General features: G+C 54.3%; 1 protein-coding gene across 3 annotated transcripts in view; it reads right to left on the minus strand.

The window, feature by feature from the left end:
* Positions 1 to 510: 510 nt before the first annotated feature.
* Positions 511 to 13590, minus strand: part of MAST2 (microtubule associated serine/threonine kinase 2) — a 202063-nt gene continuing 188983 nt past the window's right edge. Inside the window, exons 13-29 of one of the 3 annotated variants that reach the window (XM_012649041.1) lie at positions 13099 to 13160; positions 12760 to 12845; positions 11712 to 11920; positions 10570 to 10708; positions 8214 to 8346; positions 7280 to 7445; positions 6681 to 6782; positions 6307 to 6429; positions 6018 to 6127; positions 5526 to 5680; positions 5042 to 5316; positions 4745 to 4939; positions 3530 to 3753; positions 3216 to 3338; positions 2657 to 2793; positions 2363 to 2556; positions 511 to 2096 (exon numbers count right to left, since the gene is read on the minus strand). In XM_012649041.1, coding sequence (XP_012504495.1) covers positions 568 to 2096; positions 2363 to 2556; positions 2657 to 2793; positions 3216 to 3338; positions 3530 to 3753; positions 4745 to 4939; positions 5042 to 5316; positions 5526 to 5680; positions 6018 to 6127; positions 6307 to 6429; positions 6681 to 6782; positions 7280 to 7445; positions 8214 to 8346; positions 10570 to 10708; positions 11712 to 11920; positions 12760 to 12845; positions 13099 to 13160 — 3962 coding nt within the window. In that variant the 3' untranslated portion in view covers positions 511 to 567. The remainder of the gene's footprint in view (positions 2097 to 2362; positions 2557 to 2656; positions 2794 to 3215; positions 3339 to 3529; positions 3754 to 4744; positions 4940 to 5041; positions 5317 to 5525; positions 5681 to 6017; positions 6128 to 6306; positions 6430 to 6680; positions 6783 to 7279; positions 7446 to 8213; positions 8347 to 10569; positions 10709 to 11711; positions 11921 to 12759; positions 12846 to 13098; positions 13161 to 13590) is intronic. The other 2 variants (XM_012649042.1, XM_012649040.1) reach the window with 2 other exon arrangements.

Genomic DNA, 13590 nt, shown 5'->3' on the forward strand with positions numbered 1-13590 from the left:
TGACAGGAGGTGGAACTCAGGCAATGATGCAAGTGATGGGGAGCAGCTGTAAATACAGACGAAGCTTCGCTCACCTCCTGCTGTGCTGCCCAGTTCCTAACAGGCCGTGGACCAGTACCAGTCCATGGCCCGGGGGTTGGGGACTGCAGACCTTCACAAAGTCTAAACTCCTGGAGGACACTAGATACGGCCCATGCCTAACCTGCCAGACCCATTTCCACTTTGCATCATTTTTGGTCCTTGAACGTACAGTTGTACTGTAAATGCAGCACTTTGCCTGGACATTCTTTCTGAAGCCAACTCCCACTCTGCCACACCCAGCAAACTGCTGACTACCACTGATTCTTCGTGTTTGAGCTCAGATGTCATAGTCTTCAGGAAGTCAAGCTGGGTTATGCATCCCTCCCTTGAGGGTGGCAACTGTTTTATTCACCAGTATGTTCCCAGCAGCAACACAGCACCTAGTTACACGTGTCGACTGAAGGAAAGAAGCAAGCAAAAGACATAAAAATGGTTTCCAGGAGCATGTATTACACAGGTCTGAGTGCAAGAAATGGCAAACAACTGCTATGTTGGCTTTAAAACCTCATCTGGCACCAATGTCAAGTCCTGATGCTTTTGATGGCCCCCTGGTTCTTGGCCCCTCCAGAGCAGGCTGGGCACAGACTCCTGGGTGAGGGGACAGCCTCTGCATGGAACGTCCTGCCTCCTATCACCTGAGGCATCAGGCACTTTGGTGATGCTCAGGGCTGGATCTTCTTTCTCTATTTGTGCACACTCAGGCTTCCATAGCCAGCTTTGGCTGGGAACCTCACAAGGTGGATGGGCCATCCCAGGGCCACTGGGCGGCTGTGTCTTCCCTTCCTGCCTGGGAGACAGGTTCTTAGGGTGGACTGGAGTTGTGGTTTCCAAATCCTGGAGGCTGGCTAGCCCACCTGCCATCGTTACCTTTCTGCCTGGGGATGCCCTGTCTGGCCCCTCAATAAGGGATTTCCAGGACCACATGCCTGGCTTCCCAGAGGTGGAGGGGGCAGCAGAGCAACAGGTGGGGGCGACTCCTGAAGAGCTGGGACAAAGTGCTGTTAGTGCCTGGGTGTGGAGGTGCTGGGCCTTCCAGCAGCCTTCAGGGGGGATGGGATCTGTGGGTCCAGACCTACCCAGGCTGGAGGCTGGTGAGCAGCAGGTGGCAGCCTCTTCAAAGGCTTCTGGGCTCTCGAGTCTCCTCTGGGGACCACTGGGACCTTCCATTCTGGGAGGCCCTGGTGTGACCCCAGTCAATAGGCCTAGGACCACTGGGCCCTGGTTCCTAGGGTCTCTGGGCAAGAAGGTGTCCTCTTCCCTACCCTCTCCTGCTCCTCTGGGGGGTGGTTTCTGGCCCACTTCTGGGTTAGGTGCCAAGCTTGGCTCCTGCACACTCTGACCATTCTCAGGCCCCTCATCAGTGTCATCCTCTGAGGAGTCTACCTCGCGGATAGCTTCTTGCTTCTGCAGTGACTCTCGTCGTTCAGCTCGGTCCTGCCGGAGGGTGCCTAGGGCCCGTGGGGAGGCAGGCTGCAGCACCCCCTTCCCTGGCAGTGGTCCCTTCCCGGACAGCACACCCCTGGTCCCAACTACCTCCAGAGGGCTGACTTCCCTGGGTGGCAGTTCCTTCTTTAGCTCAGAGTGGGGCAGGTCAAGGCTATGCTTGCGAGAAGTGGCTAGCTTCTTCTCGGAGGCAGCAAGTGCGGCTGCCAGTTTCTCAGCTGATTGTACCCTCTTAAGTAGTGGTGAGCGGGGTGGCTCCGCACTCTTGGGCCGCGAGAGTTGTCTGCCTAGGGGAGGCGACAAGTGAAGCTTAGTGGGAAAGGCCTGGGCTCCATGGCCAGACAGGGGCGATGGGGAACGCTGAGGTGAAGCTGTTGGTGGCGGTGGAGAAGGGGTGTGGGCCAGTGGTGACAGTGGGATGCTGCCCGCTGACTTGCGCCGTGGAGAGCGGTACTGGCGTTGAAGCTTGGGTGCCAGACCATGTAAGGAGCTGGGCCGCGTATGCCCAGAGCCGGCTGGGGAACTGGGCACGCTGGAGCTGGGGGAGCTGCTCTGTGATGAATTCCCTCCCACTTGGTACAGACAGACAGACGAATAAACAGACAAAGGCAGAGCAGTGTTAGCTGTTAGAAGCAACTGAGGGGTAAGGCAGGGCTTAGCCCTATAATGTCCCAGAATTGTCCACCCCCTTCCTCCATCAATTTCTCCCCGAGACTGCTGGATCTTTCAGGGGCTGGGCTGAATGAGAGACTCAGAGCGGGACTTGCGGGAAGCACAGAGGGCCCAGGCATGTTCCCATTTCCCAGGAGTTCTCTGATCTGCAGGGAGCCCCTCGTACCTGAATGTACAGCATCGGGGGTCACCCGGTAGCCCTGAGGGGGAGATCGGGGAGAAAGGCTGTGGCTGTGTGTGGGAGAGCCTGGCCCGCTCTCCCCCGATGACAAGGAGCGGTTAAGGGAAGAAAGACTGCGGCTGGTGTGGAGCAGGGATGCCTGCTTGGTGATCTTCCGGAACAGGGAGCTCCTTTTTCTGCTGTAGAGACAAGAGTTAAAGGCTAAGTGGGCGCACAGGGCCCAGCACATACCAGCACCACTGTGGCTCAGAGAACACCCTCGGACTAAGCCCAGCTCACCTTTCTTGCCCATCCTTGCCCCGGCTCCGCTTGCTCCTTCGGGCCATCTTGGCCTTGTAGCTGCCCTTCCGAGCTGGCCCCACTTTAATGGACGTGTTCTCCAGGGGAGTTGTTGAAATGGCCACCTTGTTTCCACTCTGGGGAGCAGAGCATGAGGCCTAGGCTCAGGTGGTGGCCATCCCTTGCCCCTGCCCTACCCCTGGGCATGGCTGTACCACAGCTCCAACCCCTGCACCAACACACATAAACCACAGGCCTGTCTCCCCTCCTCGCAGATTGGGAAATGGCTCCCATGGGAGCCCAAGTGGTTTCGGGTGGGAAGACAGAGAAGAGGCTCACCTGTCCTCTTCTCCAGCCCTACCCACAGCTCAGAAGGATCCCTGGGCCTTGATCGGTGCGGGTACTGCCTTGTGGAGAAAACCCACTTCCGTGCCACACCGATTCTGTGTGTACCTGCATCTGTCCTCAGTGCCAGATACACATGTACCCAACCCTCCCCCACCCCCTCCCAAAGCTGGGTCATTCAGGGATCACAGTGCGTGGCGTCCCCAGCACTAACCTTCAGGATCAGCTCCACCACCTCCGTGTGCACCAGCCCATGAACGGGTTCCCCATTGACGTGGGTGATGAGGTCACCCTGACGAAGCCCCGCCTCGCTGGCTGGACCACCGTCCTCCACATGCTGCCTCAGGAAGAGAACAGTCCTCGCTTTGGAGCCTGAGCATGAAGTGTGGGGCCTGGTTCTGCTCACTAAGCTGTGACCCCCATCACCATCACCCTGTGACCCCTTAGTGGGGACAGATGGGCTCCACTAAGGGGAAGGTGGCAGAGTGATGAAGCTGGGAGACAAAAGGTCTGGATGGCTGGACATACCCACACCATGTGGTGCACAGTGTAGACATCGGAATCACCCATGTAGACACGAATGGCCCGCAGGGTGAAGCCATACTTCTTGCCAGCTCGGTGGATGATGATGGGAGGCCTCAAGCTGCTGAGAGCTGGCAAGAAGTCCCTGCTTGGAGAAGAGTCCCGGGACGACGGGTTGGATGACTGAGAATGTGGGGACATGGGGCTGGCCAACGGAGAGCAGGTGTGTTCTGGAAAAGGAGACGCCAGGACTTAGTGGGTCAGAGGGCCCTGGCCTGGCCCCATCCAGTCTGTTGACCCCAGCACAGCTTCAGTCACAGACACAGCCTGAGCCCAAGTGCGCCTTCCCCACAGTCCCCGCCCCGCAAAGGCCTGCTGGGTGCCCAGACCCTCCGAGACCCCAGGTGGGGGTGGGGGTGATGGAAATGGCAGGCAGCATTTGTTATGTTTCAGGGACTATATAAGCTTGTCACACATATTTATTTATTTATTTATTTTTTTAATTTTATTTTTTTTTTGAGTCAGAGTCTCACTCTGTTGCCCTGGCTAGAGTGAGTGCCGTGGCGTCAGCCTAGCTCACAGCAACCTCAAACTCCTGGGCTCAAGTGATCCTACTGCCCCAGCCTCCCGAGTAGCTGGGACTACAGGCATGCGCCACCATGCCCGGCTAATTTTTTCTATATATTCTTAGTTGTCCGATTAATTTCTTTCTAATTTTAGTAGAGACGGGGTCTCGCTCTTGCTCAGGCTGGTCTCGAACTCCTGAGCTCAAACAATCCGCCCGCCTCGGCCTCCCAGAGAGCTAGGATTACAGGCGTGAGCCACCGCGCCCGGCCTTGTCACACATATTTAAACATCACAACCATCCTATAAGCTAGCCACTATTAACATCCCTTAGAGGGGTTAAGCAACTTGTTCAAGGTCAACAACTATTTAGTGATGGAGCCAAGATTTGAACATGAGCTCTCTGCCTCAAAGCCGGCACTTACTGCTGGCCGTGTCCTGCCTTCTGGCACATGCACACAACCCCAGACACCAACGCACACTTTCAGAGACCTCCAGTTTCATAACAAAGGGACATGCAGTGACACAGTTTCTCAGATACCTGCTCCTCAACACAAGCACACACGTGCAACCTGCCACATGCAGGCTCCTGCCACAGGCCCACAAGATTCCAAGGCCCTTCCTTTGAGTGTCAGCCCAGCTCCCCAGGGGCCTCACCTGAGGGAATGAGGAGGGAGAGGGCTGTGGCTGAGGCAGACTTGATCACTTTGTTGACAGGGCGAGCACTGCGCTTCTCTGTAGAGTCCCCAGAGAGCAGCCGGTGACGAGCCCTACGCACAGCCAGGTCACTGATGGCCTTGGCTGTGGCTCCCTCAGCCAGCTGTGGGGTCCCACGACCTCGGGTCTCCATAGCTGTGGGCCCAAGTGAGCAATGAGACCTGCGATGCAGCTGAGCCTCCCTCCCTGTAGTAGTATCCTCCGGACTAGGCCCTTTGACCCCCCACTGGGCCACACCTGGACTGGAACCACTGCTCTGGCCAACGGGTCCCTCATCCAGCTTCAGCTGCCGCTCCACTGGCCGTTCGGGGACAGGCCCCGGTACCCCCTCTCCAGATGAGGGTGTCAGGAGCCATATACCCTCTTGCTGCTGCCTCCTGGGGGTACTGCTGGCCTCCTCAGGGAACCGAGGCACATCCACAAGGCCTGAGCAACGGCGTCGCACTGTCATTGGAGGGCTTGAGTCACTCTCCGTGTGGGACGACTCAGACACCGACAGTCGCTTCCGTAATCTATGAGACATACGCCTGGGATGAGATGGCCCAGGCTTCCTTAGGGGCACACAGGGTTATAGTAACACAACTTTTTTCCTCAGACATTCCTCCTAGAGCCACCCTTGTGAACGCCCCCTCACTGCCACCAGCATCTGAATCTCTGCCATGACCTGTGACAACTGAGGGACAGCTGTGTTGCCCACCCTGGGTGGGCTCTGGGTGCTCACATCTCAGGGGAGCCAATCACCCAGCTCTGGTCTCGGCCCTTCAGCCCAGCCAGGCCGTCGGAGCGGTCCTCCTTCTCTTCACTCAGGCTGCGCTTGGTGGGGGGCGGTGTCCGGCGCTCCTCCAGCAGCGAGAGCCGCTCCATGCTACTGTACACCTGCGGGCACAGGGCTGTGCTGGGGATGGGCTCTGACAACCCCCAGTGGTACAAAGTCTCCTCGGCACCCGAAATCCAGGAATTTGAACCAGTCCTCTCCTTCCCTCCGCCACATCCCTGTTCAATATCTGGGGAAGCAGTTACTCTGCTGGTCTGACGTGGCCTCTCCCTAGCATTTCACGTCAGGGACTAGAGTGGTTCTGGAAGCACTTGCAGATTCTTTTTCTAGAGGTGGCCCCACCACTAACTCCTGAGCCTGCCCCAGGTGTGTCCCTTGACAGGTCCTCTTCTCCCAATTTCCCACCTGCCCTGCCCAGCCTGGCCTCCTCAGTCACACCTTGCTGAACCTTGGAGAGCAGGAAGAGAACTGGCGGATCTCAAGGCAGCCATCCTCACTCACTTCTTCCTCGTCCTCTGAGTCCACGTGGTGGTATCGCTCCGAGCGGGCTGGGCCAGACACAGAGGACAGTCTCCTTCAGAGCCTCTGTTGGTGGCCTCCTTATGACCCTATCAGACCTCAGCAGAGCCCTGAGAAGTTGCTTCCAATGCCAAGTTCAGTGTGCACAGGTGTTTCTGGGCAAACAGGTAGGACCCATACTCCACCCTACCCCACTGATTGGCCTTACTGTCAAAGTAGCTGGTATCGTCCTCTGACTCCAGCTGAGGAATAAATTCAGCCTTCTGGCGGAGAAGTCCTGTCCAGTCCAGACCAGTGAAGAATGGGTGCTGCTTCACCTCATAGGCACTGCCTGTGGACAAGGGGGTGGATGAGCTGCGTGGAGTCCAGCTCAGCAAGTCAAGTAAGAAGCCATGTCACAAGCAGCTACACCCAGAGGCCTCAGCGTAGGCACCTTTCCTTTTCTGCCTACAGGGAGCAGGGCAGAGCTTCAGGGTCCAGAGGGGCTGCCCACACCTGAACCCCAAACCTCCAGGGTGCATTAGCTCAGACTCCTTCCCCTCTTTTCCAAGCAGTGAAAAAGGTTCCTGGGGCCTGTCCTACCTGTGCCCAGTCTCTCCAGAGGGTTCTGATGGAGCAGTTTGGAGGTGAGGTCCTGGGCTTCTGGGGGCAGTGCATCATCACCCTCAGGCCATACAATCTCATCTGAAGTCATCAGGGGTGAGAGGGAAAGAAGAAATTGTGGGTAGAGTGAGGGGATATAGAAAAGGGTCCCAGGATAGTGCAAGGAAGGGAGGCACAGAGGTCCCAGGGCCCCTGAACACTTTGCCTGGGACCCCAATCCTTCAGTTCTATGGGTTCCTAGAACATGGCTTGATACAGGGTGGGCGTTACAAAACTCTACTTCCCGTCCTGAAGATCCAGCCCACCCTGTCTTTACGATCCAGACACACACACTCCACACACACAGAACTCACACTCTTGGGATGTGCACACACACAAAACAGGAACACCCATGTACATAGGGGAGATACATGAACACAGAACAAGCCCAGGGGACACCGCGTGTGCATGCACCCTTACCCCCCGCCAAGAAGCAAGCATAACACACGTGCACACCAATTCAGAACAAGGTGCGCACATAAATCATATTCACAGGTTTGGACTCTGTCTCCCCACCAGGCCAGGGTGATGGTACCTACCACTGATCACTTGTCCAAAGAGCTCCTCCGGAGTGTCTCCAAAGAAAGGGACGCAACCCACCAGGAACTCATACAGGACTATGCCCATGGCCCACCAGTCCACCGGCTTCCCATAGCCCTGCCGCAGGATCACTTCAGGTGCAATGTACTCCGGGGTCCCGCACACCTGCGCACAGATAAGCCAGGCTGGCTCAGCATCCTGAGGCAGCTTCCTGGCATGATGGCTGCAGGGGTGGGGATGGTCCCCCTCTGGAGCAGAAAAGTCTCTGAATGAAAACTCAGTTCACCTTAGTTAATGAACAAAATCAGTAGGAGCCCCAGGGAACCAGAGTTGGAACTGTTAGTGGGGTATTTCCTAATTAACCAAAACGTCTAATTCTAGCCTGGAACCACCACTCCTTGAACCCTCAACACCCTCTGGCATCTGGTCCCACAATTGGCCTCTGCACTCCAGCCTCCCAAAGAACAGAAGCTACCAGTTACGTGACCACGACAGGGACTTGTGAACAGTCACAACCTGATATGTCAAATCAGGGAACAACCAGGCTACTCTTAGGAAACTGGGCCACAGCCCAATGGAAATTTGGAGCTGTGTTCCAAGAACAACAGGCCCCAGGAGAGCTGTGTCCTTGACTCAGCTGGGAGGTTTAGGATTGATCTCATATGAAACTCCGTGAGTGTTAACAGTTATATGACCTATTTTCTTTAAACCCTGAGGAGGAAGATGACTTTGAATTTTATATCCATATGATTCTCATGGCCCATCCTGTTTTCCAAATGTGTTTCCAATCTCAATGCCTCCCTAGAACCAAAAACAGAAAAGATAGGAGCTCCCAGTCTTACCATCTAGCTACAGGGTAAGCATAGGGTGGCCCTAAGACCTTATTCTGAGGCCTGGAATTTAACCCCCAAGGCCTCAACTATCCTCCCTTACCTGCTTGTCCAGGAACTCCCGGGCATCCTTTTCAATGTGACCTTCATACAAGTTTGTTGTCAGACTCATGAGGCCAATTTTAGATAGTCCAAAGTCAGTGAGCTTGATGTGCCCCATGGATGTTATTAGGAGGCTGGCCGGAGAAACAAAATTGGGGAGTTATTTTCTGGTATTCCAAGAGTGCCGATATTAGCATATGCCAAATTTCCCCACTCAGGCTTCTATGGAGGTACTGGGGGACATAAGCAGGGTGTCTTCAGCAGGGAGCCAGGCAGCTGTGGAAATGGAAATAGCTCTGGCTTCACGAGTGCTGTGTTCTGCATAAGCAACTAACCTGCCTTCCGCCCATCCCCACGACTCCATTTCTATTTATTGTCCTAGTTAGGGTGGGGAACCTGTGGCCTTCTGGATCCTTGACTGCATCTAAATTTTAGAGAGCAAATCCTTTTATTAAAAGAGGTACAGCAGAGAAAGATGAAGCTTTTCTTGCTGCCTTTGGTGCTTAAAAAGGAATAATCCTGGAAGCAGAAGGCTGCAGGTTCCCCACCCCTCACTCGAGCAGCTCACAATGCTCCTATTTCAGGGACTGGAGAAGGGGGCACATATTTTGGTTCCATGGCTGGTCTTAGAAGGAGAGTTGGTTGGGAGAAACTAGAAATAAGATCCCTTCACGCGCTCTGCCTGAGCCATTTCATCTTGTGCCAAAGGCTTCACCCTGTATCCTAACGCTTCCCCCTCTGTATCTCTGGCCCTGACATCTTTCATGAGCTCCATGCCTACCCAGGAGCACTGCAAACTCAACCTGGCCAAAACAAAGTCATGCCTCCCAACTGGCTCCTCTTCTCAGTGAAAAACAAAAATGTCTATTACCTCCTGAGATCTGTGATAAGTGCTTTAAAAATGCTCTGGCCCTTGAAAGGTTTTCTAGAGAAGCTAACACAACAGAGGCAGGTATTATAATCCCAATTTTAGGAGGCATATCAAGCTCAGGGGAATTTAATTAACAGAGTCAAACTCACCAAGTTAAACAGCAGAAGAGTGGCCATTTGAACTCGAGTCTAATGTCAAAGCCACTTTCTACCACAGAGGCTTGTCACCCTGCACCAGTCTCCAGCTGGAAATCCGGGAGATGTTCTGCTTCCTCGCTTTCCTTTCCACCCCCACTCAACCTTATCTTCTTTCCTTTCTAATTCCTAACACTGTCCCCTCTCTTCTCCACCCTGACTCTCTCTGGCTGGTTTACTGCAGTGGTCTCTTTCACTGGCAGGAGATCTTTTTTTTTTTTTTTGAGACAGAGTCTCACTCTGTTGCCCGGGCTAGAGTGAGTGCTGTGGTATCAGCCTAGCTCACAGCAACTTCAAACTCCTGGGCTCAAGTGATCCTTCTGCCTCAGCCTCCCGAGTAGCTGGGACTACAGGCATGCGCCACCATGCCCGGCTAATTTTTCTATATATTTTTAGTTGTCCAGATTATTTTTTTCTATTTTTTTTTAGTAGAGACGGGGTCTCACTCTTGCTCAGGCTGGTCTCGAACTCCTGAGCTCAAACAATCTGCCCGCCTCGGCCTCCCAGAGTGCTAGGATTACAGGCGTGAGCCACCGCGCCCGGCCGAGGAGATCTTTCTAAATCTAAACCAAAATGTGAGCACACCATTCCATCAGGCCTTTGGGTAACAGGCCCTTCAAAGACTCTCTAAGATCCTTTAAAATAAAACCCAAACTTAACAAAAAGGCCCTTGAAGAGTCCCTGCCTATCTCTCTAGCCGTTTCTCTTACTACTCTCTGACGTACTAACTATCTAAGCTGTGGCCATATGGCACCATTTGAGGTCCTGAGTGGGCAATGTTCTCTCACACCCATGTGCCTTTGAACATCCTACTCCTCAGCTTTACAATGCTTCTCTCTGCTGTTTCCACCTGACCAACGCCCTCCAAGAAATAGCCTAAACACGTATATTTCTGTCTCCCATTGCAGACTCAAATTCTACATGCCAGGGACTATATTTAAACCTAGACTATGGAGCCTGGCACAGAGTAGGTGTCAGTAAACGCTGGGACGTTTGTTTAGCCATCTACTAGAAGTGCTGATTCTTTTGTTCCTGCTTGGCTTCATCAGTGGAGCTCCTCAATGACTCTTTCATGTCACCGAAGCCTTATGATGCTCCTACCAGACTTTGTGGCAAAGGTCTTTGTATGTGGGGTGGTCAGGGACTAAAGTATTAGGCCTAAATGGACGCACACGTGAGCACTGTTTCCAAGCAGCCATTTTGGGATAGATTTGAACGTACTGTGTTTGCCTCGATTTATCTAGAGGCCCAAGAGGGAGATCTTGGACAAGGGACCCAGACTGTGGGCATACTTGTCAGGCTTGAGGTCACGGTGCACGATGCCATAGTTGTGTAAGTACTCCAGGGCCAGCACGGTTTCCGCAAAGTACAGACGCACCATGTCCACAGGCAGGGCCCCAATGTTCTTTAGCAGAGTGGCGCAGTCTCCCCCTGCAACAAGCCCAGGCCACCATGAGGGGAGGATCCAGTTCCCTGCTCTAGCCAGTTCCCAGCCTCGCAGTCTCTGAGGTCCCAGAGGAGTTTCATGGAATACCTTGGCGCTGGAGACTATGATTCTAGCCTCTGAGGCTGGCACGGGTGGGAGACAGGGTGTAAAGAGGAGTAGAAAGTTAGGAGAATCTGCCAATGGCTGTCAAGGCCATGGCTGAGACCAGAGGGGGAAGGAACCCGGGCCTCTCGGCCTGTAAGTTGACTTGCAGGGATAGGACTCAGTTATTTTAGGATGGAAATACTGTATAAGCACATCTGGCTGAGACATTAGCGTTTAATTCCTTCCTATTGGCTTTCCTTTCATTTCTGAGTAAAGTGACAATATACACTCTCAGCATGTACCCACTGAATTAAAAGGGCTATTTGGTTCAGCTTCAACTTCAAGACTTAGGCAAAATATTTTTGGAAGCTGTACAATGAAAAAGGGAGAAGGAGGGCCCCTCTCCAGAGCTATGCCCCATGTCGCTCTTCTACTCCATTCCCAGAGCATTTTGCATGGTTTTAAGGGGTGTCCCCCTCATGAGCCATCAGCCAAGGTAATAGCTTTCCTTTCTTCTGAGGGCCCAGATGCAATCCTCCCAGCACCCAACCCTGGGCTTTCGCAGCTCTGCTATCTCCTTTGTTCCTGTCTGATGTCAGCAGCGGAGGGTGTGCGGGCTTTAGGGTGCAAGATTCCACAGCTGCTGGCCTGCTACACCCTGCCCCTGAGTGCCTCTCATCACAGCTGACATGGGCAGCCTCATGGGAGAGGCAGGCAGCTTTGTACCCGCTGTGGCCGAAGGCTCACTGTGCCTCTGAGATCCTGAGGCAGAAACCAATGCCAAAGAGGTCTGAGGAAGCTCGGCCCTGAAGCTTCGCCCCTATACAAAGCTGCTAGTCCCTGTTTAGGCCTAAATCTCAGATTGTGCCTTGGCCTCTATGCTAGGCCACCTTTCTCCAGTACCTTCGACATACTCCATCACCATGCACAGGTGGCGCTTGGTCTCAAAGGAGCAGAACATGCTGACCACAAAGGGGTTCTCAGCAAAAGTCAGAATGTCGCGCTCCACGAAGGCCTGTTGGATCTGGTTCCGCAGGATCAGGTTCTGCTTGTTGATCTTCTTCATGGCAAAGCGCTGCCGGGTGGACTTGTGCCTCACCAGGAATACAGCCCTGGGAAACACAGCCCAGCCCATCCCCCACGGCCCCTTAGCACCCGAGCTGTGCTCTCCACCACCCAAAATGCCTTCTCTCACACCCTGATTAATGCATGGAACAAGGGAGCAGGGGTGTGCATATTAATGAGAAGGATCTAGGACCTCTGGCCCGCAGAGCTCTTAAATTCCCTGATAGACAAAAATCCTGAAGACACAGCTCAGTGCTCCCTCAGAGCTCAGGGAAAAGAGGAGTGCTGGGGTGAAGAGGGGTGCTGGGGGAGGAGGGGTGCTGGGGAGAAGAGAGGTACTGGGGAGAGGAGGGGTGCTGGGGAGAAGAGAGGTACTGGGGAGAGGGGTGCTGGGGAGAAGAGAGGTACTGGGGAGAGAGGTACTGGGGAGAGGAGGGGTGCTGGGGAGAAGAGAGGTACTGGGGAGAGGAGGGGTGCTGGGGAGAAGAGAGGTACTGGGGAGAGGAGGGGTGCTGGGGAGAAGAGAGGTACTGGGGAGAGGAGGGGTGCCGGGGAGAAGAGAGGTACTGGGGAGAGGAGGGGTGCCGGGGAGAAGACAGGTACTGGAGAGAGGAGGGGTGCCAGGGAGAAGAGAGGTACTGGGGCGAGGAGGGGTGCTGGGGAAAGAGGGGTGCTGGGGCGAGGCGGGGTGGGAATCTTGCCTGGAAAAGGAACAATGCTCAGATGCCAGAGGAAACTGAACTCTTGCCTCCCCAGGAGGCTTCGGGGAGGGACAGTCTACCCTGAGGCATTCGCTGCCCAGAAGGTTGGCATCACACTCTCACATGGAAGAGCCCAAAGGCTGAATCAACTTCAGTCCCAGCCACACTCTGACCCCTGCCTTTACCCATAGGCGCCATTGCTGATGAGCTTAATGGTTTCAAAGTCCTCTTCAGAGGGTGTCTTTTTAGATGGAAGAGATGCCCCGCGGCCCTGGAAGACAAGGTGAAAGGCAGGAGGCAGGCATGCTTCTCAGAGCCCACATGCTTGGGGAAACTGTGGCCTCAGCATCGTCTCAGCTCAGCCCTGCTGTAGCCTCCTGCCCCTTCTGCCTCAGGAGCAGAATGAGCAGAATGACTGCTCAGTGTTTGCAGCCACCAACTCCCCTACCCCTCCTTGAGACATTCCCATAAAGAGAATTCATAGCCCTTTGCTTGGGGTTAGGGCAGAAGCTCAGGGTCTTTACCTCAACTGAATCATCTGTCTCCGGAGTGTCAGGACTGTCATAGCTGCTCAACTGGGCCATTTCTAGAAACGAAACAAGGACACAAGAGAAAAGTGTGTGAGGCAATTTCAGGCATCTCAGCAGTACCCTCAGATCACGTTAACAGGTGCACGGCGGGTAGGCATTAATGCTTTCTGCATCAGCCTGGATGCAAATCCAGTTCCATGGCTCTATACTCAATGTAGTCGTTGCTTTCAGATGAGGAAATGAGCCAAATACCATTGCTACTCCTATTGCTAGAAGTCCAGTGCCATTCACAAGGTCTGGCAAGTTCTATAAACCTGGGACCTGTCCTGGAGAGCAAGACCTAAGCTGGGCCCATCCCATCCTGCGGCTAAGACTGCTTCACTGGACGGGGCTGGGAAGCAGGGAAGGCAGGAGCAGGACACCCACAGACCAGGCACTTGGAAGCCCATGGTTCACGCAGGAGCCCAGAAGAACAGATATATCCTC

This window comes from Propithecus coquereli, unplaced genomic scaffold (genome assembly GCF_000956105.1).
Source record: "Propithecus coquereli isolate 6110/MARCELLA unplaced genomic scaffold, Pcoq_1.0 Scaffold299, whole genome shotgun sequence".
Lineage (NCBI taxonomy): Eukaryota > Metazoa > Chordata > Mammalia > Primates > Indriidae > Propithecus > Propithecus coquereli.